The 27,574-nt window shown below is 41.7% G+C and overlaps 1 protein-coding gene across 1 annotated transcript in view; it reads left to right on the forward strand.

Moving 5' to 3' along the window:
* ABCC4 (ATP binding cassette subfamily C member 4 (PEL blood group)) overlaps positions 1–27,574 on the forward strand; it is a 153,194-nt gene that overhangs the window by 49,000 nt on the left and 76,620 nt on the right. Inside the window, exons 12-19 of the mRNA XM_083610412.1 lie at positions 1,242–1,336; positions 2,177–2,263; positions 5,663–5,759; positions 9,191–9,406; positions 11,380–11,520; positions 13,341–13,378; positions 15,394–15,494; positions 16,878–17,024. Coding sequence (XP_083466538.1) covers positions 1,242–1,336; positions 2,177–2,263; positions 5,663–5,759; positions 9,191–9,406; positions 11,380–11,520; positions 13,341–13,378; positions 15,394–15,494; positions 16,878–17,024 — 922 coding nt within the window. The remainder of the gene's footprint in view (positions 1–1,241; positions 1,337–2,176; positions 2,264–5,662; positions 5,760–9,190; positions 9,407–11,379; positions 11,521–13,340; positions 13,379–15,393; positions 15,495–16,877; positions 17,025–27,574) is intronic.

The following is a 27,574-nucleotide window of genomic DNA, read 5'->3' on the forward strand; positions in this document are numbered from 1 at the left end:
CAAGAAAACTCCAAGAGAAAATAATGTACGTGAGGAGATCTTTCACACTGTCCTGATTATAGGAGTGAAATTTGGAACGGCAAAGGTTATTATTATTATTACAGCTGCGAAATAGTGCTGTTGGCTCCTTAGGGTGGCATCTAAAGCGAGAGAATGCTTCAGAGCATTTCAGCTCTGACTGAGAAGACCCTTTTCTTTGATTTGGCAGGTGTGATGTAGAAGGGGACACTGAACCAGATTAGCTAAGAGACATGTATTTTGCCTGGCAGCTTGAGAAGTATTATGCAGTGGATCCAATATATGGTGTGTTATGATGCTACTATCAGTGGAAAGATAGCGGGGAAAGCAGACAGTTTAAAAGCTTTTGCAAATCACGCTTGTTTTTCTTTTAAACACAGTTGATACCTTTTTCTAATCTTGCGTGGCAGTATTAAAACATTCATCACCTTCTAAAATTCAGATTCAAGTTCTGTGGTGTTTATAAAGGATATAAAACACATTTCTTGAAAGGGGAGAAAAATCTCTCACAACATTTGAAGCTTACTAAACTGTTGCCTTTAGTGTGGTGTACATTGGCTTTTATCCAAAGCTCTTTCATGAATGAGCATAGCATTTTTTTAAAATTTTGATGCAAGGCATTGAATGTATTATTTAACCCTACAGTTGAGCTGTTTTAATTTGAGTAATAGGATCCTTAATCTACCCATTATGTGGACTGCTATGCAACAATAATTTTGTTTTAATACATGTTGAAGCATCAAGTAGACTGGGAAGTTTTATTAGACAGCTTTATTTTTAAAAGGTAGCACATAGTTCCATGCCATCTGTTTTTTTGGTAACAATGTGATTTAAATTTAATAATGGAACAAATAATGAATCCACATAGCATGGCGAGTGTTCAAAGTGTGTTGCGTTAGCTCAGTAATCTTTATGACAACCCGCTGAGGTAGTTTAGTATTACTGCTCCCATATTACAGCTGAGGAAACTGAGGCGGGAGAAAGTAGTGTGGCCTAATGGATTCCTTCTGATGAATTTGTGTTGCTCTAAATTTCTTGATGACTTCCTTTGCTAATTCCCTCGAATTCCCTCTGCCCAGTTCTCAGTTCATTAGCTAGATTCTGCTGCTTTGAGCAATAACTTGACCATCAATGGTTCTGTTGCTCTTGGCGTTTTCAACTGACTATACAGTATGTAAAAATTACTGCAGTTCAAGCAGTAACGCCTCTTCTGTTTTTAACAGGATATGGAGCTGCTGGAAGATGGAGACCTAACAATGATAGGAGATCGAGGAGCTACACTGAGTGGGGGACAAAAAGCCAGAGTTAATCTTGCCAGGTAAAGTTGGACTTTCATTTACTAAGATAGCCTTTGGCCTGTAGGTGCCCATTTCTGCTTAGAAGTGAGGGATGGTGATAGTAACTACCTTAACATTTATATGTTATAATTAAAAACATACGCTGCTAATATACTTTAAGGTGATGTACACAAATTTCAAACAGTACCAGGCAGCTATTTGGAGCAATATAAAACATCAATTTCACAGCAGCCCTAGGACAAAGCAGCAGAGCAGAGTATGACAGACCATGGATTTAAAAACCTTCTTAATGAGGGAGATTTTAACTATCCTTAAAAGGACACAAGGAAGAAGCTGTACATTCCTTTCCTGGAAGAGCCTTCAAGGGAAACCACCGCAGCATTTTTCCTGTATCCGAAATACACATGTTCTTACTATGTTTTCAAACATGGCTTAAGGCAGGGAGAGGGACCCTGCTGCCCTCCAGATGTTGTTAGATTACAAGTCCAATTATACACAACTGTTGGCCATGGTTTGAAATGGGTGCCTAAGGCTGGCATCTTAATCTGAATCCATGGTTTGGGGAGGGACAGTGTCATGTCTGCTCTGGACTGTGTGTTCATGAAATAATGGAAGGTATTTAGGTATATAAAAAAGAGCAGTTTTTGGTTCAAGGTGAACCAAGTGGGTTGAAGGAGAGGATTTAGATCCGGGTTACTGAGTTTCCGTTTCCTGTTCCTTTCTTTAATATCGGAGTGTGGAATTTGTGGCCTTCCAAATGTTCTTTAGTCCTGTCATCCCAAGCCAGCGTAGCCAATGGATGATGTGAATTGTAATTCTTTTGGTAGTGACCTGTCTGTTATTTCTTTACATGTTTTTAGGGCTGTGTATCAAGATGCAGAAATCTACCTCTTGGATGATCCCTTGAGCGCCGTGGATGCAGAAGTTAGCAGGCATTTGTTTGAAAAGTATGTAACTTCCAAGTGTCTTTACATTTTCTTTCTGTTAAGAGTAGCATAGTACGACTTATGCCTAAATGTTCACTTTCCTGCTGCTCATTTAAAATAAACGCAAGGCAGTTGTTTAATGTGGGAGCTTTTGAAAATGCTCAAATTTAGTGTGCCCGCCCCCAAGGCAGCCATTTTGTGACCGGTGCCCATGGCACTCTCTCAAATTTCCAAATGTGTCCACTGGCTCAAAAAGGTTTGCGACCCCTTGTCTTAAGAGACTTTCTGTCATGTGTGTATGTGTGTGAGTTCACCTTTTGTTATGCGCATGCATGGACTGGTGGTGTGTCTTACAAAAAATGTATCGTGTGTGAATCGGGGGAACCCTGTTTTCTGTACAGGGTGCATTTAAAAATAATGTTATCATTTCAGGTCTACCGAAGTCAAACTCTGCTGTTGGATATAAAGCTCGCCCTCTGCTATACACTAAACTGGTGATGCTGCTGCTTCACAAACCACAGAATGGCACTAGAGCATAGCGGCAACATTGAGGAAGGACGAGTAAGTGGCTTTTTTTATACTGCAGTGGTCTCCCTTTGCAAGCTTTTCAGTTTTGCCTTTGCAATTAGATAATGTAGAGGTATGTGAAGTGTGTCCAGAATTTGTTTTTAAAAGTTGCACGTAGGGCATCACACTTTTGCACGGGCTGTGCCGAAAGAGCAGTGCTGAATATTATTGCCACATTATTTAGTTTGAAAAGGCAATTGAAAGGCTTAAGGGCTACCCATGTATATTGTGCATTTTTGCAGCCTGGTAATAGTTGCAAACTGCACTTATGAAAAAGCCACTTACACGTTCCGTTCAAGTTTAGCCATAAACTCTAGTTTTGTCTCCTTTTCTAATCCCCAAACTTTATGTTACGATGCCAACCAGGGCTCCTTGCTCCTGTTTGGATCATAATACTCTTTCATAGGGGAGAAGGTGACACTCAGCCTTTTCCCTGTCCTCTAATTCTCTCCTGCCAGAACTCTCCCCCCTTTCCTGTTTCTAATCCAGTTTCTCAGGGGTCTGACACCAGAAATAATCCTGTCTGGGAATGATTTTGAATAGGTTTCGTACTTCCCCCACTCTTCCATTTGCATTACCTCAGCAAAGGAGAATTTGAGTATATGTGTTTGCTGAGGTAACGTGTAGTTCTGCCCTTTGCACGTGCTTGAGAAATGAGAAGTTTGTTAACGGATATTTTTCTACTGCAGCTTTGTGGCATTGGGTTGTGAATTACCACTGTTTGTTGTGGAGGTGCGACAGTCTATGTTGTGAGCTCAAAGCTTGCAGTCATAGGAAGGGCTGTAGCTCTGTGATAGAACATTTGCTTTGCATGTAATAATAATAATAATAATAATAATAATAATAATAATAATTAATTGTAATATTTGTATACTGCCCTTCACCCTAAGATCCCAGGGTAGTTAGCAACAGAAAAATACAAAATGAGAATGCAAAATACATCCTAAAACAAACACAAACCAATAACCGCCACCACCACAAACACTATTTAAAAAGCTGTAGAATTTTAATCAGCCAAATGCCTGGTTGAAGAGGAATGTTTTCGCCTGTAACCTAAACATATGTAGCAAAGGAGACAGGTGAGCCATGCTGGGGAGAGCATTCCACAGATGGGGGGCACTGCAGAGAAGGCCCTTTCTCATGTTGCCACCCTCTGGACTTCTCGCAGAGGAGGCATGCGAAGAAGGACCTCAGTTGATGATTGCAGGGTCGGGGCTGGTTCATACGGGGGAGAGGCAGTCTTTGAGGAACTGCGATCCTTAGTTGTTTAAGGCTTTATAGGTCAAATCCAGTACTGCTTCGTTTCCCAACATACCTGTGTTCAGCTGGGAATGTCTCTCGCCTGAGAAACCCTGGAGAGATGTTCCAAGCTAATGCAGACGGAGGTAGATAGACCCAATGGTCTGGCTCCCCATAGGGCAGCTACTTAGGGTCCGAATAGGTGCATAGGTGGGATGGACTTTGTGGTGAGGTACATTGATTTTCAATTAAGTTTCCCATTTTGTAAATTGTGCACTTTCTGAGCACCAGTGCATATTAATTGTTTGCTGCAGGAGCTAAAATAATGGGTTGCCATGATACATAGGGTATAGAACCTAGAACAGGGGTAGGCAAACTAAGGCCCGGGGGCTGGATTTGGCCCAATTGTCTTCTCAATCCGGCCCACAAATGGTCCAGGAATCAGTGAGTTTTTACATGAGTAGAATGTGTCCTTTTATTTAAAATGCATCTCTGGGTTATTTGTTGGGCATAGGAATTCGTTCATCTCCCCCCCCCCAATATATAATCCGGCCCCCCCACATGGTCTGAGGAACGGTGGACCGGCCCACGACTGAAAAAGGTTCTGACCCCAGATCTAGAAGCACAACCCAAAACCTCTGGTTGAAAGTCACACCATGTAATCCAGCCCAAAGCCTTTTCTATTTTTAAGCATATTTTGAGTTTATAGGAACGTGGGCACAATTTCACACACATAGGAGTAGGTCTAGCCCTTTATACTAGAAATAAGTTTTATGTTTATTCGTTTCATATGTAAGTTAGTGTGTCTGCCATTCCTCAGATCTGCAGAAGATAGACAGGTCCCAAGTTATATCCATAATTTGGAAGGAGTACAGTGGTACCTCGGGTTCCATACGCTTCAGGTTATAGACTCCGCCAACCCAGAAATAGTACCTTGGGTTAAGAACTTTGCTTCAGGATGAGAACAGAAATCGTGCTCCGGCGGCATGGCAGCAGCAGGAGGCCCCATTAGCTAAAGTGGTGCTTCAGGTTAAGAACAGTTTCAGGTTAAGAACAGACCTCCAGAACGAATTAAGTTCTTAACCCGAGGTACCACTGTACTTAACTCCACTCTGATGCTAAAACTATCACAATTTCAACTAACACCAAATATTGCATAGTAACATCCATTGCTTAGATTGTATTTGGAAACGATTCTCTGAGTGTGTGTTGTTTCATTTTTTATTTTCATTTTCTGTAATTGTGTAATAATTGTGTTACAGGTTTGAATAATAATAATAATAATAATAATAATAATAATAATAATAATAATAATAATAATAATAAACCCCCAGTTTTCCAGTTTCCTCTTCCACACACTATTATGACTCCTATGAAATTTAGTAGGATCAGCACTTCTTGAATCCAGAGACTATTTGAATTAAAGTTTTATATTCAGGATTTTATTTTGAACATTGTGGGATCCTCGCTACTAAAACACAGTGATATTTAAACTGCTTATCTTTCATTCCAAAGGACAGAACCTTTTGCTTCTCAATTTAAGACTTAAACAACAAACACGCACAAATGTTTTTAGAAAATCAGAGTTTAGTTCTCATCTCGTTTCTTTTGCAGGTGTATCTGTCAAGCTTTACATAAAAAAGTGACTATTTTAGTGACCCACCAGTTGCAATATCTTCGGTCTGCAAACCAGATCCTAATTTTAAAGGAGGTAGGTGGAGATAAGATTATCTCTAGAAAACTGACGCTGTTTGTTTGTTGGTTTATTTAGTCTGAACAATGTTACAACAATTTATAACACAACTAAATCTGTTCCGAATGGAATAGAATAATATAACAGTGTTGGGTGGTTGTTTTTCTTTTAAAGATGAAATGTTTTAAAGGGAAGAAGGAAAATAGTTTGTTCAGCCCTAGAGTGGCTTTGTAAATACAGAGGAAGCTGAAGTACCACAGCTAATCAGCATGTTAGTTTTCATTGCACTTTTAAAAGAAAATTTGAGTAGCATTTTTCAGTAAACTCAATGAGACATACAAAATAGCGAGAGCACCTGTAAGAAAATCGTTATAAAATAGTGCAAATAATCTGAAGCCTAAAGTACAAATTATGGTTTGGGGTGGGTTTTTTAAAAACTATTGTTCTATTACTTGCACTGATTTAAAAGAAATGTGAAAAACATCAGTTGAAAGGTGTTTAGCTGCAGTTCTTAAAGCCATTAATTTCATTTTCTTGAGGTAGTCCCATCGACTTTGTTTTTACTAATTCAGCTGGTTTAAAATTAGAAAGAAGAGGGGAGTAGAATTTGCTTCATTCTAAGCACATCTCTAAAAAATTCCACTTGAAATTTAAGAGGATTAGAAGTTTTGTTAAGGGGTAGAGATTTTCAGTCTGATAATCAGTCTGCATGATGAGTACAGAAAATAAGGTGATAACTAATTTAGGTAGCAATCTTACGCAGAGTTTTCTAGGTGTAAATTTTTGGTCTTGCTTCTCAGTAAATGTGCACAAGATTGTGCTGTTGCGGCTGCAGTCCAAGACACACTTTCTTAGGAGTAATATCTGACATGAAGAAGCAAGGAGGGCATTAATCCCAAATTCCTGTCTGTATAAACTATCTTCCTATTCCCCCTTTCCCTCCCCCCCTAATAAAAATACACCACCTGTTTATTATTCCTTGATAGCTGGTTCTCATGCCATGCAAAGTCCTTGTTTGTTTGAAACCATGGTTTAATTGTGAAAGTGCCCCCCTGTGGCATTTAATGGGGCATAAAAACCCCATGAACCTGGAGCATGGTTTGTTAAACAAACCATAAATGGTAAGCCACAAACCTTGACAAGTCATAGTGAAGGTGTGCGGGAGACATGTTCATGATTAAGCCATAGTTTAAAATAAATGTGACATCTGAGTAGGGCTATTATTTCTCTCCAATTGTTTTTTAAAGGGATGGTGGTAAAGAGATTATCCGGCCTGCAAGGCTTGACAAGAAGGGTAGTGATTTTCTATTCTCTTCTGCTGGCTTCAGTGTAGCATTTGAGTTTGCCAGTTGGCTTGTATTGCATGGCATCTGAGATTAGAGAGAGACCAGGAAATTATCTGCAGAGTGATAGGATAGAGTGCTCTTCCTGCCTTGTGACTATTACCATAGAGAACTGGTGCAGACATTACAATAAGCCATGGTTGTTTATCGTGGTGGGAAGTGGTTACAGTGAACTCCAGTTTTTGCATTCACCGCTCTCCTCTCTCCAGCGGCCTCGGGGAGAAGACGGGAAGCATTTTTCTTCAGCTTTTGATTAACTACAGTTTAGCGTCACAGCCAAACAGTAGTTAATCTTAACAATGGCTTGTTTAAAACGAGTCTGTTTTCAGATCTGTGGTTTGAAATTGACTTGATGTTCCAAACAAAGCATAGTTAAGATTAACCACGCATTTGTTGGGTTAGCTGACATGACAAGTTGTAGCTAATAATAATAAAAAAGGAACTCCTTACATTAGCTGGGGAGAGTACATGAGCTCAAGGCTCGCTGTGGCTCAGTCCCATCATGATCAACCATGGCTTATTTTGTTGTCCTAAATGCCTCATTATTTCAAAACTTCAAAAACAGGCAAAGAAAAAATGCAATTTTTGTCCTCTTTGAAAAGAACTATATGAAAAGAACTCCTAATACAATACTTGGGGGGTGCATGGGGTGTTAGGAGAAGGGTGGCAGCTACGGTGGGGGACAGATTGTGTTCCTTCTGGGGTAGTTTGTCCACCTTTGGTGCCCACCTTGCGTTCAGCTTCCACCTATGGCTCCTAGAAATTGTCAGCATGTGATAGCAGCCACACCCCAGGAATGGTTTTGATTGGCCAGCCCAACCAGCTGAGGGTAGTCGTTGAGTGCCAATCCCTCTGTGAATAAGGGCTTTCCTAGCATTTGAAGATAAGCTCTGATGGATTGAATGGACGAGACCAATTGAGTCCAACAGTCAAGAAGGCGGTTTCTGCACATGCTGTAGAGGGAAGTGAGGGGCAGATGAGACTCATCAGCCTGGGAAGATATTTCATCTAGAAGGAAAACTCTGGTCCAAACCTCCACTGCCTTGTGAGATATCTTCATGAGAAGAAAAGGCTGAGGAGGAAACCCCACACGAATCTGGAGTAGAGTGCCTAAGGCGGTTGGATGGGGTATGGACGTCTCCTTTCAGCAACTCCTGTAGCCAAGCTGGTGCCAAACGTATTGCTCTGCGAGGCTGAGGGCACCCCAGGACCTCTGTACACACTGCCCTGGCTTCCACACTGAGCAGGTCACTTCAGTGCTGCTAATGCAGCAGTTTGACATTAGTATTAGTATTATTTAGGTTTATATACCACCCTTCATCAAAGGATGTGGGTGGCGCTGTGGGTTAAACCACAGAGCCTAGGACTTGCTGATCAGAAGGTCGGCGGTTTGAATCCCTGCGACGGGGTGAGCTCCCGTTGCTTGGTCCCTGCTCCTGCCCACCTAGCAGTTCGAAAGCACGTCAAAGTGCAAGTAGATAAATAGGTACCGCTCCGGCGGGAAGGTAAACAACGTTTCCGTGCGCTGCTCTGGTTCGCCAGAAGTGGCTTAATCATGCTGGCCACATGACCCGGAAGCTGTATGCCGGCTCCCTCGGCCAATAAAGCGAGATAAGCGCCGCAACCCCAGAGTCGGCCACGACTGGACCTAATGGTCAGGGGTCCCTTTACCTTTTACCACCCTTCATCAAAAGATCTCAGGGCAGTTCACAGGATAAAATACAAGGTAAAAACACAAGTAAATAGAAGAAAAACAACAAAGCAATAACCCCTCCCTTCCCTTCATCCCTGGAGGACCACTCCATTGTCTCTCAAGACAGACGGGTGCCAACAACCTTACTTAGGGAAAAGAAATGATGATACATGGCTGTTGATTTACAGTTTGTTAACTATGCCTTTCATTTTAATGTTTGCAGTAAATACTCAAATGTGGTTTTCATTTAAAAAATTAAAAACAATGCTCCTGTTACCATAATGCTGATGATTTTGGGAGTCAACAACGTATCACGTTAGACTGTAGAATTATCTAAGTTATTTGAGATGTAAATTTGTTCACTTCTGAATATTATTTGCATTATGCGACTCTGGTTTTGTTTTTACTTCTAGGGTAAGGAGGTTGGGAAGGGCACTTACTCAGACTTCCTGAAATCTGGAATAGATTTTGCTTCCTTTTTGAAAAAACCTGAAGACGATGACCAGCTACCAGTTCCAGGAACTCCTGGCCACCGGTTATCCAGGATCCGAACCTTTTCTCAGTCTTCTATGTGGTCAATGGAGTCTTCAGTGCAGTCACAGAAAGATGGGTCTGCGGAACCTCCCTCTGTGAGTACATGAGATATATGAAACACCTGGTTTTCTTAAGTAGTTATATTTATAAAAAAATGATATCCCATTGTTCTGTGGATGGAAGAATTACATTTTCAGTTTCTCATTTTCTCAGGCTAATATTCAGTTCACCCCATTTCTGTCTCGGTTTGATATTTTTAAAGAAACCTTGAATAAAAATGGTACTCATTTTCATGCACATTTCTCCTTATCTGTTCATTTCAATACCTTAAGGATTTCTTCTCTCCATACAACACGGACTTTGAGCTTGTTATCTGAGGCCCTCCTCTATGTCCCCCTGAGAGGTTTGAAGGGTGGCAACACGAGAAGGGGCCTTTTCTGTGTTGGTTCCTCCTCTGTGGAATGCTCTCCCCCCCCCCCATTTTTGCAAGCATTTTTGGGTTGAAGAACAGCATCACGTTTCAGTTCACATATTGGTTTGGGAAACGCAAGTTAATTTTGCCTTGAAATGTAAACCTAACTAACTTCCTGTATCATGCGAGCTGTGAAACCAGCCAAGATGCCACAGTTAAATGTTGGTTCCCATTACATGCAGCTGAAAAACATGAATACAGTCATACCTCATGTTACGTCTGCTTCATGTTACGTTCTTTCAAGTTACGTCCCACGGCAACCCGGAAGTACCGGAAAGGGTTACTTCCGGGTTTTGCTGCTCGCGCATGCCCAGAAGCGCAAAATTACGTCACGCGCGTGCGCAGAAGTGGCGAATTGCAACCCGTGCATGCACAGATGCGCCACTGCGGGTTGCGCTCTTTTCATGTTGCAAACGGGCCTCCGGAACGGATCCTGTTTGCAACCAGAGGTACCACTGTAATGACTTCTAAACATGCTAGGGGATGAAGCCGTGGCTTAAAGTTCCATTATCAACTCTTGTTTGTTTGAAAACCATTAACTCTAGTTTCTGATTGGGAAGCTGTGGCTGACTATGGGTTCCTGGCTTGTTTACTTGCTCACATTAAGGCAGGACTGAGATGACTGAATGTTTGTGCATAGAGTATATCACTGTGTGAATGTGGTCAGTGTGTGTCATGCTATGGATTGTGAATGCCATGGAGTTTTGCATATTTCAGATCAAAATCTTCAATGCAAAATCTGTAATAGCTGCCCTGGACTCCTCTGGGAGGAAGACCAGGACAAAAATTTAATAAACAAGTGAAAGGAACATAAAGCAGAACATTTTCATGGCTGCTGTAATGCATGTTCCACTTATACAGTCCTTCTTGTTATTGAGCTGTTCTCATGGAAGTGTATATTTTATAGTTAATATGCAGAAATGTCAAATGGTTAAAAGGATTAATCAACTAATTTTTTTTCAATCTCTTGACAAACACAATACAGTGGTACCTTGGTTTACGAACTTAATCCGTTCCGGAAGTCCGTTCTTAAAACAAAGCGTTCTTAAACCAAGGTGTGCTTTCCCATAGCAGCGGGGGATTCAATTTACAAATGGAACACACTCAACAGGAAGCGGAACATGTTCTGCTTCCAAGGCAAAGTTCACAAACCAAAACACCTACTTCTGGGTTTGCAGCGTTCTTAATCCAAGTTGTTCATAAACTAAGCTGTTCTTAAACCAAGATACCACTGTGTTGCCATGTCAGAACCTGGTTTTCTAAATTTACCTGGATGCTTTGTGCCTCACTCACTTGAGAGAAGTGGTTTAATTTTTTATTTCTGATTTTAAGTATTCAACCCTGGTGATCAATGGGGTGACCCATGTCGTAGCCAGATCACCCTCACAGCCAATATTCAGTTTTACTGCACAATATCATAGCTGTTAGGAATTTAATGACTTTTGCCTCTTTGTTGTTGTTATTTTAGATTGCATCATTGCTCTTAGACTTATGCCTAGTTCTTTAACAAGCGCAGTTGTAGCTCTGGCATTTTCTTAGTTTTCTCCTGGAATAGCCATTATAACAATATTTTCTTATGCATTCTCTGCCCTGCAGATGGAACCTGTTTTAACCGCCTTGCCAGAGGAAAGCCGTTCAGAAGGGAAAATCGGCTTTAGCATTTATAAGAAGTATTTTGCTGCTGGGACAAATTATTTTGTAATTTTTATTCTTTTGCTCCTCAACATTTTGGCACAGGTACGGTATTTGGCATCGGTGAAAGCATTATGGATGATAGGCACTTATAGCATTTCGGCATATGTGACTTCCTACTGTGTGTGAAAAATATTTATATTGTTGGCAAGAAATAGCCGAACTCTTTTCAAAGATACCAAAGGGTTTCCCCTTTGAATTAAATGGGATTGCAAACCAGCTAGAGGCCTGTTTAGTTCCATTAACTTCAATGGATTTAATTCAACAAAAGTTTATAGACTTATTCACTTGCATCTTGTCAGAGGCAATTCATTCAGTAGTAGCGCTCTGACTCACCCCACCTCAGATTTGTGTGTGTGTGTGTATCCTACACAATAGCACCAGTCTGTATTGAGCAGGGTTACACCATAATGAATTCCTTACATCCTATTGCAAGCAACATGTTTGACTTCCAAATAGTTTTTGCCCGTGGCGGCAAGAACACCAATCGCCATCCTTTTCCTTCTTAGAGTGCACATTGCTAAGCATAGGTGCCATCTGGTGGCTCCAAGGCCCCCCCGAATTTTCAAGAAGGGGGCTGCCCCCCAACCCGCAGCAGCCGTGAACACACACCATGCAACATGCTCACCTTAAGCGCACAGCCCACATGGCATGCATGCATCACAAGCGCATGCCTCGTGGCACGTGCGTGATGGGTCAGCACATTGCTTGACATGCACACATGACGTTCGCGCATCAAGCAGTGTGCTGATGTCACTTGTGCCTGTTGCGTGGTGCCGGCCCCCTCAATCGCAGGGGCAAGGTGGTGCACTTGTTGCTAACTCAGGTTTGTGCAGCAAGATCAAGTAACAATCTATGGGCCATTTTAGGCAAAGCTCTAAGATCTAGCTTCTATATATGCTGGTAGAGAGGAATTGTGCTCATTCACCACACTGTGGGTTATGAGTCTGGTTTGGAGTGTGATATACTTGCATCCATTGAAAATAGAACAATACATTTTTTAGCTTATTGAATTTTCAGAATCTGCTGTACAATTTGTACCTACCTGCACAAGCACACCCACCCACACCCACATTATGGCCAACGTACAAATGTCTGGTGGTCCAGGAATGAGACAGTCATCCTTGATAAGTGGGTGTGATTCAGGTGCCCAGCTGTACAATTACAGTCTCTCTGAGAAGCTCTCTTGCAGCCAGGCCACTAATAGAACTCTGTTCTACAATTACCCAGTTCCCTGAACAATACTTGAGGAGATCTAGTTTTCTTGTACTTTGGGGGGCACATTTTCTAGGATAATAACGTGCTTGGTACTAAAAAGCCCCTGCCCCCTGATATGGCTTGCAGCAGTTGAAATATCATTGCTATTAAAACTGGAAATACTTTTTTAAAAAACCCAAAAAAACCCACCCAAATAAAGCAAAAAACACACTGCTTAATCCTGTTTATTTTTTAAAGTATTTTAATTAAATTTTCTGTTTTGCAATTTCAAATAAACATTTTACATCCTTAAAATATCAATGGCTTCCCTTCTCTTTCCATGGTTCATTTTGCATATCTTATATCCCTGCATATTTTGCAAAAACTATACCAATCGGTTTTCCATTCTTATATCCATCAAAAATGATTTCCACTGTTGAATTTACCTTAATGCTGCCAGCATTTTCAGCTGTACACAGTTATTTTCCATACATTCAATAAAAGTTTTCCAATCTTCTTTAAACGTGTGTTCTTCTGGTTCCCTGATTCTATACGTTAAGTCTGCAAGTTGTGCAAATTCTATCAAATTAAGTTGCCAGTCTTCTTTAGTTGGGACCCTGCTCATTTTCCATTTGGGGGCTAATTCTGTTTCGTTCTGTTTGTTCAAGGTTGCCTATGTGCTGCAGGACTGGTGGCTTTCTTATTGGTGAGTTGTTATGTCTTCTAAAATCTTTTAGAGCTCAGTCCTAAGTAGGGAAGGTTGGAGAGTCGCTCCATTTCCATGGTTGCACTGGGCAGGGTGGGAGTTGGGGGAGCACACCTGCCTTTCTCCCCCTCGCAGTTATCTCCTCCCTTCAATTCCCCCCCCTCCTCTCCAGTATGGGGGGCGAGCAATAGTCCCACCATTTTCAGGCTTGAGCGGGTAGGGGGCTGACCCTGGTGGCTTTCCATCAAAATGAAGGGGCGTTGGATTCCCTAGAATGCCATATTTCAGAGACTACCACCAGCTATGCTGGTGGGAATACAGCAATCTGTAGATCTACCTGATTTTCTGGATCAATTTCAATTGGGGTTTAGGCCTGGTTTAGGCACAAAAACTGCTTTGGCCGCCCTGTATCCTGATCCTGGTCCAACTGCACTGGCTGCAGATTGGTTTCTGGGCCCAATTCAAGGTGCTGGTTTTGACCTATGAAGCCTTAAACGGCTCAGGACCGCAAAACCTCAAGGACCCTCTCTTTCCATATGAACCTACCCGGACCCTGAGGGGTAAATGGCTTTTTTTGGGGGGGGGGAGCTATTGGGTTGTTTTTATTATGTATTTTGTGGTTTTATGTCTTGATTTTATTCTGTGAACCACCCTGAGACCCCCGGGTGTAGGACGGTATATAAATTCAAATACTGTATTTTTCTGTGTATAAGACACTCTCATGTATAAGACGCCCCCCTATTTTTGAGGACTCCAAATTAAGAAAACACCCCTCAGCACTACCTGTGTATAAGACGAGCCCCGATTTTAAACCTAATTTTTTGTTTAAAAAAACCCCTAGTTTTATACACAGAAAAATACGGTAATAATAATAATAATAATAATAATAATAATAATAATAATAATAATAATAATGGTGATGATGATGATGATATTATCCATGTGGCCCTTTCCAAGTGCTTAGTGGGTTCTGTGGTGACACTCTGTTGGGGCATGTGCAGAGTGCCCATTCAACACACCAGTGGAATGTGCCAATGGAACACAAAAACACCAGACAGTTCTAGGTAGGGTCAGTCTCTTTACTGACAGCATAATGCAGTCCTTCAGTTACCTAAGGTTGGGTTACCTACAGTTGTAATATACCGTGTGTTCTGCTCAGTCTCGCTTTGCCGGAACCTGGCATTTTGCTCAAATCCTCCCCAAGGACAAGGACAGGCAGCCATTTCCATGTTTTATCTAGGTTCACCAGCGTATGTCTTCTTCTCCCAGCAACCCACAAAGTTCATTAGATGCTGTGTGTTTTGCTTTCTGCTGCTCTGGAGTGCAAGAGCCAGGGGTCTGCGGCTCAGTGCTACAGATTGCGCCTGCTTTAAGACCAGAGTCCTTGGTTCATTTTTGCATTGATAAGGATCCTGGGTAAAAGACCTCTGCTTGAGACTTTGTAGAAGCACTGAAAGTAGGAGCACCTGTCATTGGGCTGAATGAATGAATGGCCTGATGGAGAAAAAATGGTTTTACGCCTTTGTATGCCTCTTCCCTTCCAATCCTTGACTGCACGTACTGTTGCATGGGAACAAGATATTGCCCTATTGGCAAAGATCCTTGTCAGATATGCTTAACAAATTTATTTATTTATAAATTAGCATATACTACTGTATCATAAAAAATATTGAAGCTGTTTACAGCAATACCTCTAATGAAACTGTAAAATTTTATAGAACTGTAGAATCAAGTACTTACCGCACAGTTCTGCAGATCTTAAGGTTTTACTTACGTATGAAAAGAGAAGCTTTTGAAGACTTCCTTTAAAACAACCTGAAGATGTGTGGATTTAGTGTATTTCTGAATACCTGATGCTAGGGATTAAGGTTTAAGTGAGTGGGTAGGAAGTCCAGTTGCCTTCAGGTCTTCAGTAGGCTTTCCAGAAGCTCGATAGATCCACAATTCAATCCTTATGTTATGTACTTAAACACATTTAAATTATTTTCTTTCCACTCCTTTTGATGATTATACAGGGCTAATGAACAAGTAAAGCTGAATGTTACCATGGAGGGGAGCACTGAAAACAATGTGACAAAAACGCTTGACCTTGGCTGGTATTTAGGAATGTACGGAGGTAAAAATCCTTTAAAAACCATTATTGTTATGTTTTGCAACATGGTGTCTTAAGTAACAGCAGGCCCCAAACATCCCATCTCCCCCAGTGATTTAGTTTTGTCATTACAGATTAGCAAGATGGTACCTTGTTTTCTGATTAAAATAATTGACTCTTAACTTTTTTAAAAAAAACAACATTCGTAGAAAAGAGAGGTTTAATTTGTTTTCTGGATTTTGGAAGGCAAATCAGAAATTGAGTATTCAAAAAGTCATTCACCGTAAACATGTGGCTTTTGTCTCCCCAAATGGATTGTCCTAGCTAAATCTTCAGCGCTAATAAGGACGGGCAGAAGGATTAGAGATTGATCCTCATTTTACTGTGCTCGGTTTCAATTTTGTTTTTTATTATAAAAAGATCAGCCTTTAAAAACAACAACAGCAGCAACATGGATATATTTTGATCTCAAGTGCTATAGCAAATTAACAAACTGCGAGGCGAAAAGCAGAAAGTGGCCTGCACAGAATATCAAGCGTTAGCATGCAACTCAAGAGCTGGTGCAATGGATTAGGAGAGCAAACGTGGAAAAATAGGTTGTGCTCAAAACCGGCTGAAGCAGACAGGAGGTATCTGAGCTCTGAAACGATGGTTAAGAGATGAGGAGTGGACCGCAGGACCTTGCATTTCCCTGCCCCAGCCTCCCTTCTTAGATTCAAATTCTCCCTTTCTTCTGCCAGCCTTATCTGCGATAATCAGGACGAATTTTAAAGCAAATCACAGTACAGCCGTACCTTGGAAGTCGAACGGAATCTGTTCTGGTAGTCTGTTCGACTTCCAAAATGTTCGGAAACCAAAGCGCAGCTTCTGATTGGCTGCAGGAAGCTCCTGCAGCCAATCAGAAGCCCCGGAAGCCCTGTCGGACGTTCAAATTTCAAAGAATATTCACACACCGGAACACTCACTTCTGGTTTTGTGGCATTTGGGATTCAAATCATCCGAGTTCGGGATCCAAGGTACGACACTAGTAAAATCCTCCTATTTAGTATTCACGTGGGTTTTCCCCCTGTAAGTTACAAATTAAATAATCTTCATCTGTGGTTTTCAAACTTTCATGCTTCTGGGGACCTTTTCCACTTGTCTGCCAAGGAACCCCTGTACATTGTAGAAAATGTGAGGACATATTCTTCTCTAGGGTAAACCATCACATGGAGTGCTGGACTAGCTTTTGGGACCACATTGTTGGGGGATCATATCAGTATCCCATGCGAATTGAAGGCCAAGTCAAATGTGATGGAGGTGCACGTATACACCTCTCTTTTTATAACTTTTTTGGCAAGGGGGAATGACTCACCTCCTCTAGGATCCTGAGTAGACTACAATTCATGATGCTTCATTCATTTACAGGTTTAACCGTGGCTGCAATAGTCTTCACCATATTGAGGAGTCTCCTTATGTTCCAAGTTTTGGTTAATGCTGCTCAGACCTTGCACAACAAAATGTTTCAGTCCATTTTGAGAGCTCCAGTGCTATTTTTTGATGTGAATCCTATTGGTAAGTTGCAATCTATCATTAAATGATTAAAAAAACCCATAGCCTTCTATTCGTATGCCTTTTTAGTTGTTAATAAGTGTTCAGGCAGAATATTTGGGTGCCTGTTCAACGGGGCTAGTCTGTGATTCCTGAAAAATTGTGCACTGTTAATTCACTGGTGGTATTGATCTTGCACATCTAGACAAAACCTGCTAAGTTTCTGTTGCACCTGTTGTTCTAGCGATTATCTAGTTGCTTTTACAGGAATCTGAATATTTATAGGCATGACTAGCATGCTAGTTCTCGTCACGAGCTGCGGAAAGATAGCGCTTGGTTCAGCCTAACTTGAAAAACAATATCCTGAGTATATTGTTACCTGAACATTCTATTTTTTGCAGAGCACTGAAATTGTTTTTCTGAAGGACCTGTAATAATTTAATAAATAAAATAAGTATTTTGTGTATCTTTACAGTTTGCTTTGAGAAACTAAGGGTGAATCCTATGCGGGCGTTGCTTGGGGGGTCGGCGGCTGAGGGCTGTGTTGCCAGCAGAGGTCAAGACAAAAGCCATACATGACATTCACGTAGCCCCAACATGCCTTACTTCACTATGTTTGTTGATTTTGGTGGCTTGTCCTCAACATACATACATATGTGTGTATGTATGTGTATATACAGTGGTACCTTGAGTTACAAACGCCTCAGGTTACAAACGCTTCAGGTTACAAACTCCGCTAACCAGGAAGAGTTACCTCGAGTTGAGAACTTTGGCCCAGGATGAGAACGGAAATCATGTGCTATAGGGTAGCAAACCATGGTTACATTTCAAACTATCAATGCATGTTATTGGCACCTCTGCAAACCATTGGTAACATTCCCATGCTGTTGCTAGTTGGTCCCGTTCAGGAATTTTCCACGTTGGTGCAGGTATGGTCATTGGGACAGATGTTTTGTGTGACCTTCCTGTCATCTGCACAGTTGAGTATATAATGTCTCTTGATTTCTTTAGCTTTCTGTTTGCCTAGCACAAGAGGGCAGCATGGTCTATTTTATCCTGGTTTAGCTTTGCAATTAATTCCTTGGGGAGAAAAAGGCAAAGGTTTCTCTTGACTATTTACGGCGACTGGAAGTAGTAATTCTTCAGGTTATATGTTGAGCTACTGAGAATATGGTTTTGTGACATTTATCATGAGCGAGTAAAGTGTTCTTTTGGCATATTCGTTGCCTGAGCTTCCTGCCTGCTTAGACGGTTGTGCTAGGCCACACTGTGTTTTCTGGTTATTACCCAGAGGAGGTAGGGAAAAAAGGGGGGGGGATGACTCCCGAGCGCTTTGGGAGTAAATCCCAGTGAATATGGTAGGACTTCTTTTTAAGAAAACATAAAATCAGGCTGTTTAACACATATTTGTATTTCTCTTTGGATTGGCTTGAGAATAGAAACTGTGGCTCTGGGGTTGTCCTGTCTACAGAGTCTGGATTTGTGCTATTTTCCCTATAGTTTATAGACCAGATGCTGGCCAGGGCATGGTTCCACTGACATCTAATAGCCTACTTACCGTACTGTGCATTGCTATCTCTGAAGCCAGAAAAGAGAAGCACAGAAATCTCTGTGCAGTTGTAGCTGTGAGTGTGTTTGTGTGCATGCAGGAAAGCTGTATCTAGTTACCATCCTGGCTGTCAGAGGACTTGGGATAAGTAGTAAATAAACATTAAGTGTGCATAGCTCAGGTAGGATGTCTGAGGTTTGACCCGCATGGCTTTGAACAGAACGTTCTCTGGTCATAGAACTGTTAGATAATTGGTCTAAGGTAGCGATGGGGAACCTGGGACCCTCCAAATGTTGGACTACAGCTCCCATTGTTCCTGACCATTGGCCACGTGGCGCTGGGGCCGATGGGATATGGAGTCCAGCAACAAGTTCCCACCTCGGGGATAAGGCAACTTCATAGGTTTACCTGACACTCCCAGGGGAGAGAAGAGTACTCACTGAGCTTAGACATATTGAATTATTGCTGCTAAAATGGTGGTTGATCTAATTTGACAAAATGCTGCTGCTGGATGTATTTATTTGTCTAATCCGTCGGGGAATATTCCTGGCAAGCCTCAGCGCAGTGAATTCAGTGTCGGAGAACTTCCCCAACGAATAGTGCCAGCAATGTCTCAAAAGTGATGGTATGTAAAAAGAGGGAAAACCTCAGAGGGTGCTTCTCTCAGCGCCGTCGCCTATGCTCTGAACGACTGCGGCATTTCAGCATGTTGAAAATTAGTACGGTGATAGTGGGGTTGTATTAAATTACAATTCTATCAGCTGAACGGTGAGGCTGCTTTTGGTAGCGTTCATAAATCTATGCTTGTTCACACAAGCGATTCTGCTCATCTTGTAGCGTGTTTAAACAAGAAATACCGGTCTGAAGGCTTTGATTTTTATGGCAGGCAGTATTTTTGACAGATCGTACAGGCCATTTACAAGGCAGAGCTTCATGTTAAAATATTTCATTGCTGTTGTCACTCTTCATCGGTATAAGTACTCAGGCACAATGCCAGAAGATCGCTGTGTTATGTCTGTTCAGGGTGGCTTATCAAGTTTGCTTTTTTATTTTTTGGAAAGGAAAAAACCTAGATGAATTTTAGTATCGTAAAACACGCACATGTGCACATTTTCTCATAAACGAGATGGCTGTAAAGAAGAAGGAGTGAACTTGCATAAGAGCTCTCGCTGTGCTCTTTTTCGATTAGTTTTAAGTACTCGCAGCTTGGATTTTGTTCGCCCGTGTTAACCTGCGTTGCTTACTTTTAGGAAGCGTATCTATTGCATATTTAATTTTCTTGCCCTAAAATAATAGAAACCTGATGCATTTTCTTCTCTGTGCATTTAAACAAAAAGGAACAGCCCAATAAAACAGCGATTGCTTGTGAAGATAGACAACACAATAGGGTTGCAGCAATCATAACGATCCTGAGCAGCCGTATAACACTCTAAATATTATTTTTGGATGTTTGCGTGGAGCAGTTAGTAGGCTGAAATAAGAGGTGTGGTAATTAAACCTGTTTGGCTGCCACATGTTTAAAGGGAAAAGAACACCTTAAATTTTTTTTTTTCATACAACAATGGTTCTGTGTACTTTAAGCCTTATCAGGGTGTGATATTGAATGATTTTTATGGGAGTTGCTCTTTTATGGCTATTATTATCATAATAGCTTTTGTTACAAGTTTAAATAGCCTTACTTACACATGCACCTATTTGATTATAACTCTTGAGATTCTGTTAGCAACCTTTATAGAGCTGATTGCTATAGGAGTAGGCTCTGATCAGCAAATATTACCCTAAGGCTTTGTGTGCATTTACTATCTATTAGCATAGCCAAATTCATCTTTACTCCAAAGAGCCAAAAAAATACTGCTTATTGAGGGTGGAACTGCATGGTGTGTACAGCACAGGGTTGCCGCTGAGAACAGCAATCCCATGTCAGGTTAGGGCCTTAGCAGAGGGAGAAAAATTGACATGAGGTTGCTGGTCCTTTAGCATTAGCCCTGAGTTCTGTGTAATGTGTTGTTTTGCCCTGAAACTCCCCAGAAGAGGCAAGCATCAAATATCCTTGTTCTTCTGTTAAGCAAACAAGAAACCTTGTCAAACGTTCAGGAAGTAGGCTTAGTGTGCATTATTGCTTTTGCTACAGCACACCAGCATTTCCACGCATGTTTAAAGCTATCGGAACAGGGAGAAGGCATGGGAATGCTATTCTGCGCACGCTTTGTTCCTCGCAGGGAGCTTTTGACAGAGATGGGTGTGCTTAGATGCACAGTTCTCTGCATGCAGAGCCATGTGGCACATAGACTGCACCATGCGTCTTCCTCAATTTGTGAACAGGCTAAATGTTAAAATAGATACGGTTTAAAGGGCTTTAGAAGAAGCCTGCGCAATAGAAGCAAAACATAAGCTAATTTTTTCATGTTCAAGGTGTAGCTGTTTCCTTGTGGTGACACAAGAAAGCTGTCTTCTGTCATGCCAACACTGTCCATTCTAGCAGAGGAAAATTGCACGGTTGCCAACCAATGCACTTTAAAAATGTGTTGGGACAGGGGGTTATTGGGTTGTTCATGTTTTTAATTTTGATTCTGTATTTTGTGGTTTTATATTGTGATTTTATCCTGTGAACCGCCCTGAGACCTGCGGGCGTACGACAAATTTAATCAATATTAATAATGTTGATGATGTGTATTGCTTTTGGCCATAATGCTCCCCTTTTCTAGATACTTCAGTAAGGTAAAGGACCCCTGGACGGTTAAGTCCAGTCAAAGGCGACTGTGGGGTTGCGGCGCTCATCTTGCTTCAGACCGAAGAAGCCGGCATATGTCCACAGACAGCTTTCTGGGTCATGTGGCCAGCATGACTAAACCCTTCTGGCACAACGGAACACCGTGATGAAAACCAGAGCACACGGAAATGCCGTTTACCTTCCCACCGCAGCAGTACCTATTTATCTACTTGCACTGGCATGCTTTCGAACTGCTAGGTTGGCAGGATCTGGGAGCGAGCAACAGGAGCTCATCCCGTCGCGGGGATTCAAACTGCTGACCTTCTGATCGGCAAGCCCAAGAGGCTCAGTGGTGTTGGCCGCATCCCTTTACTTCAGTAAGACAACTTGGAATAAGGCCACTAATCCGATTTCAGACAGCAGGGGTGGCAAGAAAGAAGATGCTTAAGCAGACGCAGGTGCTTACATTTAGCCCTTCCATGAATTCTAATGAAAAGCAAAGAATATGCTGCGACAAGTGTGACGTGATCGTAGGCAGGTTGAAATCAGAGGGTGCTTCTTCCAGGCTTCAGGCTGCGGAAGGGGCGATAGTATTGCCCATGGCATGCCATTTGTGGCAACGCTTCAGCAGTTTGCAGGTGCCATTCCTTTAGGAACGTATACGAAGGCTTGTTCCTTGTGGATAGCGTGCGTCTGTCCCCCATGCTACCACATACGTTTTGGAGTTTTAAAGATGACCTTCTTTGCAGCCCTGGCTGGGCCACATCTATTCCGTGGAGAAAAGGACAAAAACTCACTTTGAGTTTGGAACCCGGTCTGTGCTTCTGTGGTTTGTATTCAGCCATATCGGATGTTCAGATAAGGAAAATAGGGTTTCCTATGGTACTGAAATCATTTTGGTAATCTCACATATGTATCTTGTTCCTGGCCCTTATAATTGATCCAAGAAACCAGGATTCTGCCATGGAATTTGACTTTTCAGACTCAAGACAACACTTTGCGCCACAGTTCAGTTAGTTCCTATGTTCAAGGCCTGTGGCCATGGAAGCCAGGTATGCATTTCTAAGTTATCTTCCAGGGTTTTGCAGCTAGAAATAATTCGAAATCTGAATTGGGGTGTGAGGTTTTCCTTGGATTCGATTTGGCACTTATATGTAGAATGTGTCATCGCCAAGTCACCAAGATACCAGCAGTATGCAAAACCGTTGAAAAGTACGCCTGGCTCTGTGTTTCTCTGCTCGTCAGAACCTGAGAAGAGTAGAGGGCTGCGTTAGAAAAAAAAATATTGTCTTGGATTCTCAAACTTGGGCAGCTGTGAGCTGGAATGCACCAAAGACTCTTACAATTAAAAGTTATTTCATTAATATAGTTGGTGGTAGTTTGTGCAATGCGCAGAATACTGTCTCCCAGATGATCCTGAGTAATCTGCACTGCAGCATCTGGATGAATTAATTAGGCTTCTGCCAGATTGCAAGCACCTGGCAGATTATGTAACAGTTGTGGAGTGTTTGTGTGCTCAGGAGATTCTGGGATTGACTCTCCCCCCCCCCCCCACCTTCCTAAGGCACTTCTCTGCCTTAGAATCCAATGGAGTAGATGAGGGGAGTGAAGTTGGGAGAGTTGGAAATGTTTTATCAACAGTAAAACTGGAGCAATAGAAAAAGCAACTGAGGTTTCAGAGTAAGACATCGAATCCCATCCAGTATTTGTGGCTAGAAAACTGAAAAATGCCAGATAACATGATGATTTGCTTCTGCTCAACTTCATTGCTGTTTTTACTCAGCTTAGAGCACATTCTGTGTCTGTGTTAACTGCAAAATACAGGAACACCCTGCATAGTGTCTCTTTTCTTCATTGTGCCATAAGTTCTGAAAGTTTTGGACATTCTTTTGCAAAATTATTCATCTATCTGTCACTCTTCGGTTTTCCAGGGCCATATTTTTCACATAGGGTAGGGTCCTAAGGTGTCTTGCGTGATCATACTGCCACTTTGCACAAGACAGACTCTCTGAACTCTTCTCACTTCCCTGACCTTCTGATGTTTCACATGCGTTCATGTCTCTTGCAACTCACTCTTTATATATTTAATTGGATTTTCCAAAATCATTTCTTAATTCATAAGATTTTTGGAGGTCACAGTAAATGAATGTATTCACGCTGAAGCTAATGTATATTTTGTAAATGTGTAAAAACAACCACCACGGTTTATTTATTTAGAACCTTTGTTGACAATCCAATCAACAAAGTCATCTGAGTGGTTAAATTAATTAAAACCATCTATATCTGTCTATAGCCTAAAAAGTAGCATAATAGTTTATAGCCTGTGGGAGAGATGTGTGTATGTGTGTTCCAGAAGAGGTAAAGGTTTTCACTTGCTACTGAAATGATTTCAATGTAGGTTCCAGGCAACCCTCATTGAGGACATTCTACAATCAGGGAGCCACCACCAAAAAGGCCCATTGTTCTGTGTTCACATGTCTGTGTATATGCAAATGACTGAATGAGGGATATCTACTTTCTGGTGCTGTCAGATGTGCAGAGGACTTTAATTTGGGTTATGTGTGTGAGAAGCCAGTTACATTCACATCTTGGGTTTCTTTTGTTCGTTGTTTTTCTGTAGTACATCTCTGCTAATGAGAGAGTATTTAGAGAAACTGAGCACTTCATGAAACCAATAGGCTGTACTTGCAAGTTATAAAGTCTGCTACTGTCAAATAGCATCAACAACAGCTATAGAATTCCCCCCTGACAATTCAGCAATAAGGAAATATATTTTTTCCTTCTCAATCGCTGAGTGTTGTTGAGGGTGAAGTTCTGGCGAAGGAGTGTGTCAACAGTATAACTCTTGGTTTCTTGAAAGCCTGTGATCCTAAATTGGTTTATAAATAATATTGCCATTCACAAAATCTAGATAGATTTTATATGTTATGCTGAAGCAAAGTTTGGGACCACCAAAGGAATTACTGCAGTTGTTTGTTTTCTGTCCTGGAGCAAGATTGGGTGGGAGGCAGAGACTGAAGCAAAAGGCTTAGTCTCAGATCCTTTTAAAGTTGAAGCATCTACCACTAGGAGCAAAACCTTAATTTTCCTCACGCTTTTTTTTTTTTTGTAGTGCTACTTCTTGTAGCAGATAATCTTATTTAAACCTCTGAGATGAGTCATACTCCCTCAATAGGATTTAAATCCAGTTTAAACTCTCTGATGTCAGATGTCCTTTTGAGTTATTCCTGTATCAGTTTTTAAACATAAAAAGTGGTCTCTTGGTTGTCTCAATTTATGCTGAGCATGGGAGATGAACCGGGAACACATAGCTATTGAATAACCGTATCCGCAACATGTTTTGAAGCAATAAAAACCTATCTTGAATTTGTGCCTGATGTTTATTGGATTTTCAGCATTGGGGGGTCTTCCCCTTTTTTCCCTTTAGCTGCTGCTTAATGGTTGTTTGTAATAGCATTCATCTGGGATTAGAATAGCGGTGTGATGTGGGATTCTGGCGACATGTTGATAACTTTAGCAGCGCTGCAGGAAAGGAAACTCATCTTGACTTGCAAACCCCTGCTTTCCCTTTCCCCCGCTTAAGGACTGCAACCCTTGCCACTTGTTGCAGTGGAATTCGCAGTTAGGAGACTCTAAAAGGTAAAGGTAAAGGGACCCCTGACCGTTAGGTCCAGTTGCGGACGACTCTGGGTTTGTGGCGCTCATCTTGCTTTACTGGCCAAGGGAGCCGGCGTACAGCTTCCGGGTCATGTAGCCAGCATGACTAAGCCTCTTCTGACAAATCAGAGCAGCACAAGGAAACACCATTTACCTTCCCGCCAGAGCGGTACCTATTTATCTACTTGCACTTTGACGTGCTTTCGAACTGCTAGGTTGGCAGGAGCCAGGACCGAGCAACAGGAGCTAGCCCCGCCATGGGGATTCGAACCGCCAACCTTCTGATCAGCAAGCCCTAGGCCCTGTAGTTTAGACTCTGGCACACACTAATTTATCAGGTGCTTGGGGTGTTCATCTGTGAGATGTCGGATGGTTTCGTGACAGAGCAATAGTTTGTCCTTTTGAGGAGGAAGATCTGCCTCACCTGTCGTGGCTTGAAGTGGCACTGTGAAGGCTAGCAGCCCAAGGAGAATGGAGGTGCATGGACTAGGCAGCCATTGTGCTCCTCAGCCGTTGAGCTAGAAATTTGCTGTTGTAATACTTTTGGTGGGCGCAAGTCCTTTTTCTCTCTCACTTCACCTTTCCACATCTTGTGTTAGAACTTTGAATTCATCATACTGCTTAAGGGGCTTGCCTTCCTCTCCTGATTTTTGCCAATTTTGATTGAAGCATGCATCAAGGACTTCATCTTTTTCTTAAATTCAGGCTTGTGCACATCTGCTGGCTGAAAGGAGGACTATATCAGTAAACTATATTAGTTTGGCATCACTTTCCACTAATCCTGGCTTGTAGTGTCCTTTGGACCAGGGATATTTTGTTTCCATGTCCATCCATAGAATCATAGCATTGGAAAGGGACCCTGAGGATCATCTAGCCCAACCCCTTGAAATACAGGAATATGCAGATGTCCCTTACGGAACATCTATGGTTTACAGGACAGCTATGGTTTTCCCAGTAGTGATGTATGGAAGTGAGAGCTGGACCATAAAGAAGGCTGATCGCCGAAGAATTGATGCTTTTGAATTATGGTGCTGGAGGAGACTCTTGAGAGTCCCATGGACTGCAAGAAGAACAAACCTATCCATTCTTAAGGAAATCAGCCCTGAGTGCTCACTGGAAGGACAGATCCTGAAGCTGAGGCTCCAATACTTTGGCCACCTCATGAGAAGAGAAGACTCCCTGGAAAAGACCCTGATGTTGGGAAAGATGGAGGGCACAAGGAGAAGGGGACGACAGAGGATGAGATGGTTGGACAGTGTTCTCGAAGCTACCAACATGAGTTTGACCAAACTGCGGGAGGCAGTGGAAGACAGGAGTGCATGGCGTGCTCTGGTCCATGGGGTCACGAAGAATCGGACACAACTAAGCAACAACAACAACTTACAGGGATCAAACCTGCAACCTTGGCGTTATCAGCATCACACTTTAACTAACTGAGCTATCAATAGAGAGGGATTGTGCTTTAACCCAAATGGGCCTGTCTTCAAAACAAGCCCATTCAAAGCATAATTTACAAAACTTTCGATTAACTAACTAGGGTTTGAAACCATATTCTCTGGTTGCTGAGATGCAATTGGCTAGGGTTAGTAGAAAAGTGAAGCTGAATGTTGTTGAAGTCCTTTTCCCGATGGTGCAGGAGTAGGAAAAACATGCACATCTGAGGCCTTGCTAAGGCTCCTTGCTTCTTGTGCATGTAACACTAAACCGTGGTTTTAGCATTGTGTGTGAACCAGGATATTAATTACCCAGCATGATTTGAATGCAGATGGGCATGTGAATAAAGTTTGTTTGGTTGAGGGATTGAAATGCTTGCTTAACTTGCAGTGGGCCATTGCATCTTGCATTGATTTTAGATATTTTGTCTTTGATAAATTTTTACTTCAGGAAAGCAAATTAGCAGGCTAGCACTCGATGCACGGACTGGTTCTGTGAATTGTTGGGTAAATGAGCATTGTGGATGAAAATGAAGTCAATATTGTGATAGTTTGATAGTGAATACAATGTGAGGTTTGAAGACACCATTGAGAATACAAGAGGGACAAAGTTTAAAACCATTAAAAAGCAAATGGAGAGATGATTAAGCTGCTTTCTTGAAATACAGATAGTTCTCTTTATATGGCTGAAAGTCTTTGTGCTCAGATTAGCGACTAAAGCTTGCTTTTTGAGCCAGAGGCCAATTGGTATTAATTATTCTGATTGTTTGTTGACTGGGGAAGAAAACCAAAATGATTTAGGAAATGATTGGAATATAAATCAAAAGGCAGCAAAATACTTTTATAAAAAGATAACAGCAACAAAAAAATTCTTGCAGGTAGGTCACCGAAGAATATTAAATCTCTTAATGGCAAAACTACAGCAGATTGATGATGAAGCAAAACAGTGTTTCGATGCCCGAGGCTGATGGCTTTGTAAGAGAGAAGTTCTGTTGCAGCAGACAGACAGTCTCTCTCTCACTCACTCTATTTCTGAAATATGCTTTCTGTATATCCATGCGCTCACGATTTTTCATTCTTGGTGTCTTCTACTTCGGAAAAATTGTTATATATTTTTTCTTTCATAAATATTGTAGCAATAACCCTCAACTCTGGATGCTAATATTTTGTGCATACCAGTGAAACAGATTTCCAAAAAGCCAGTATAGTAACATGTTAAATCAGA

Source organism: Podarcis filfolensis (genome assembly GCF_964270895.1).
Source record: "Podarcis filfolensis genome assembly, chromosome: 4".
NCBI lineage: Eukaryota > Metazoa > Chordata > Lepidosauria > Squamata > Lacertidae > Podarcis > Podarcis filfolensis.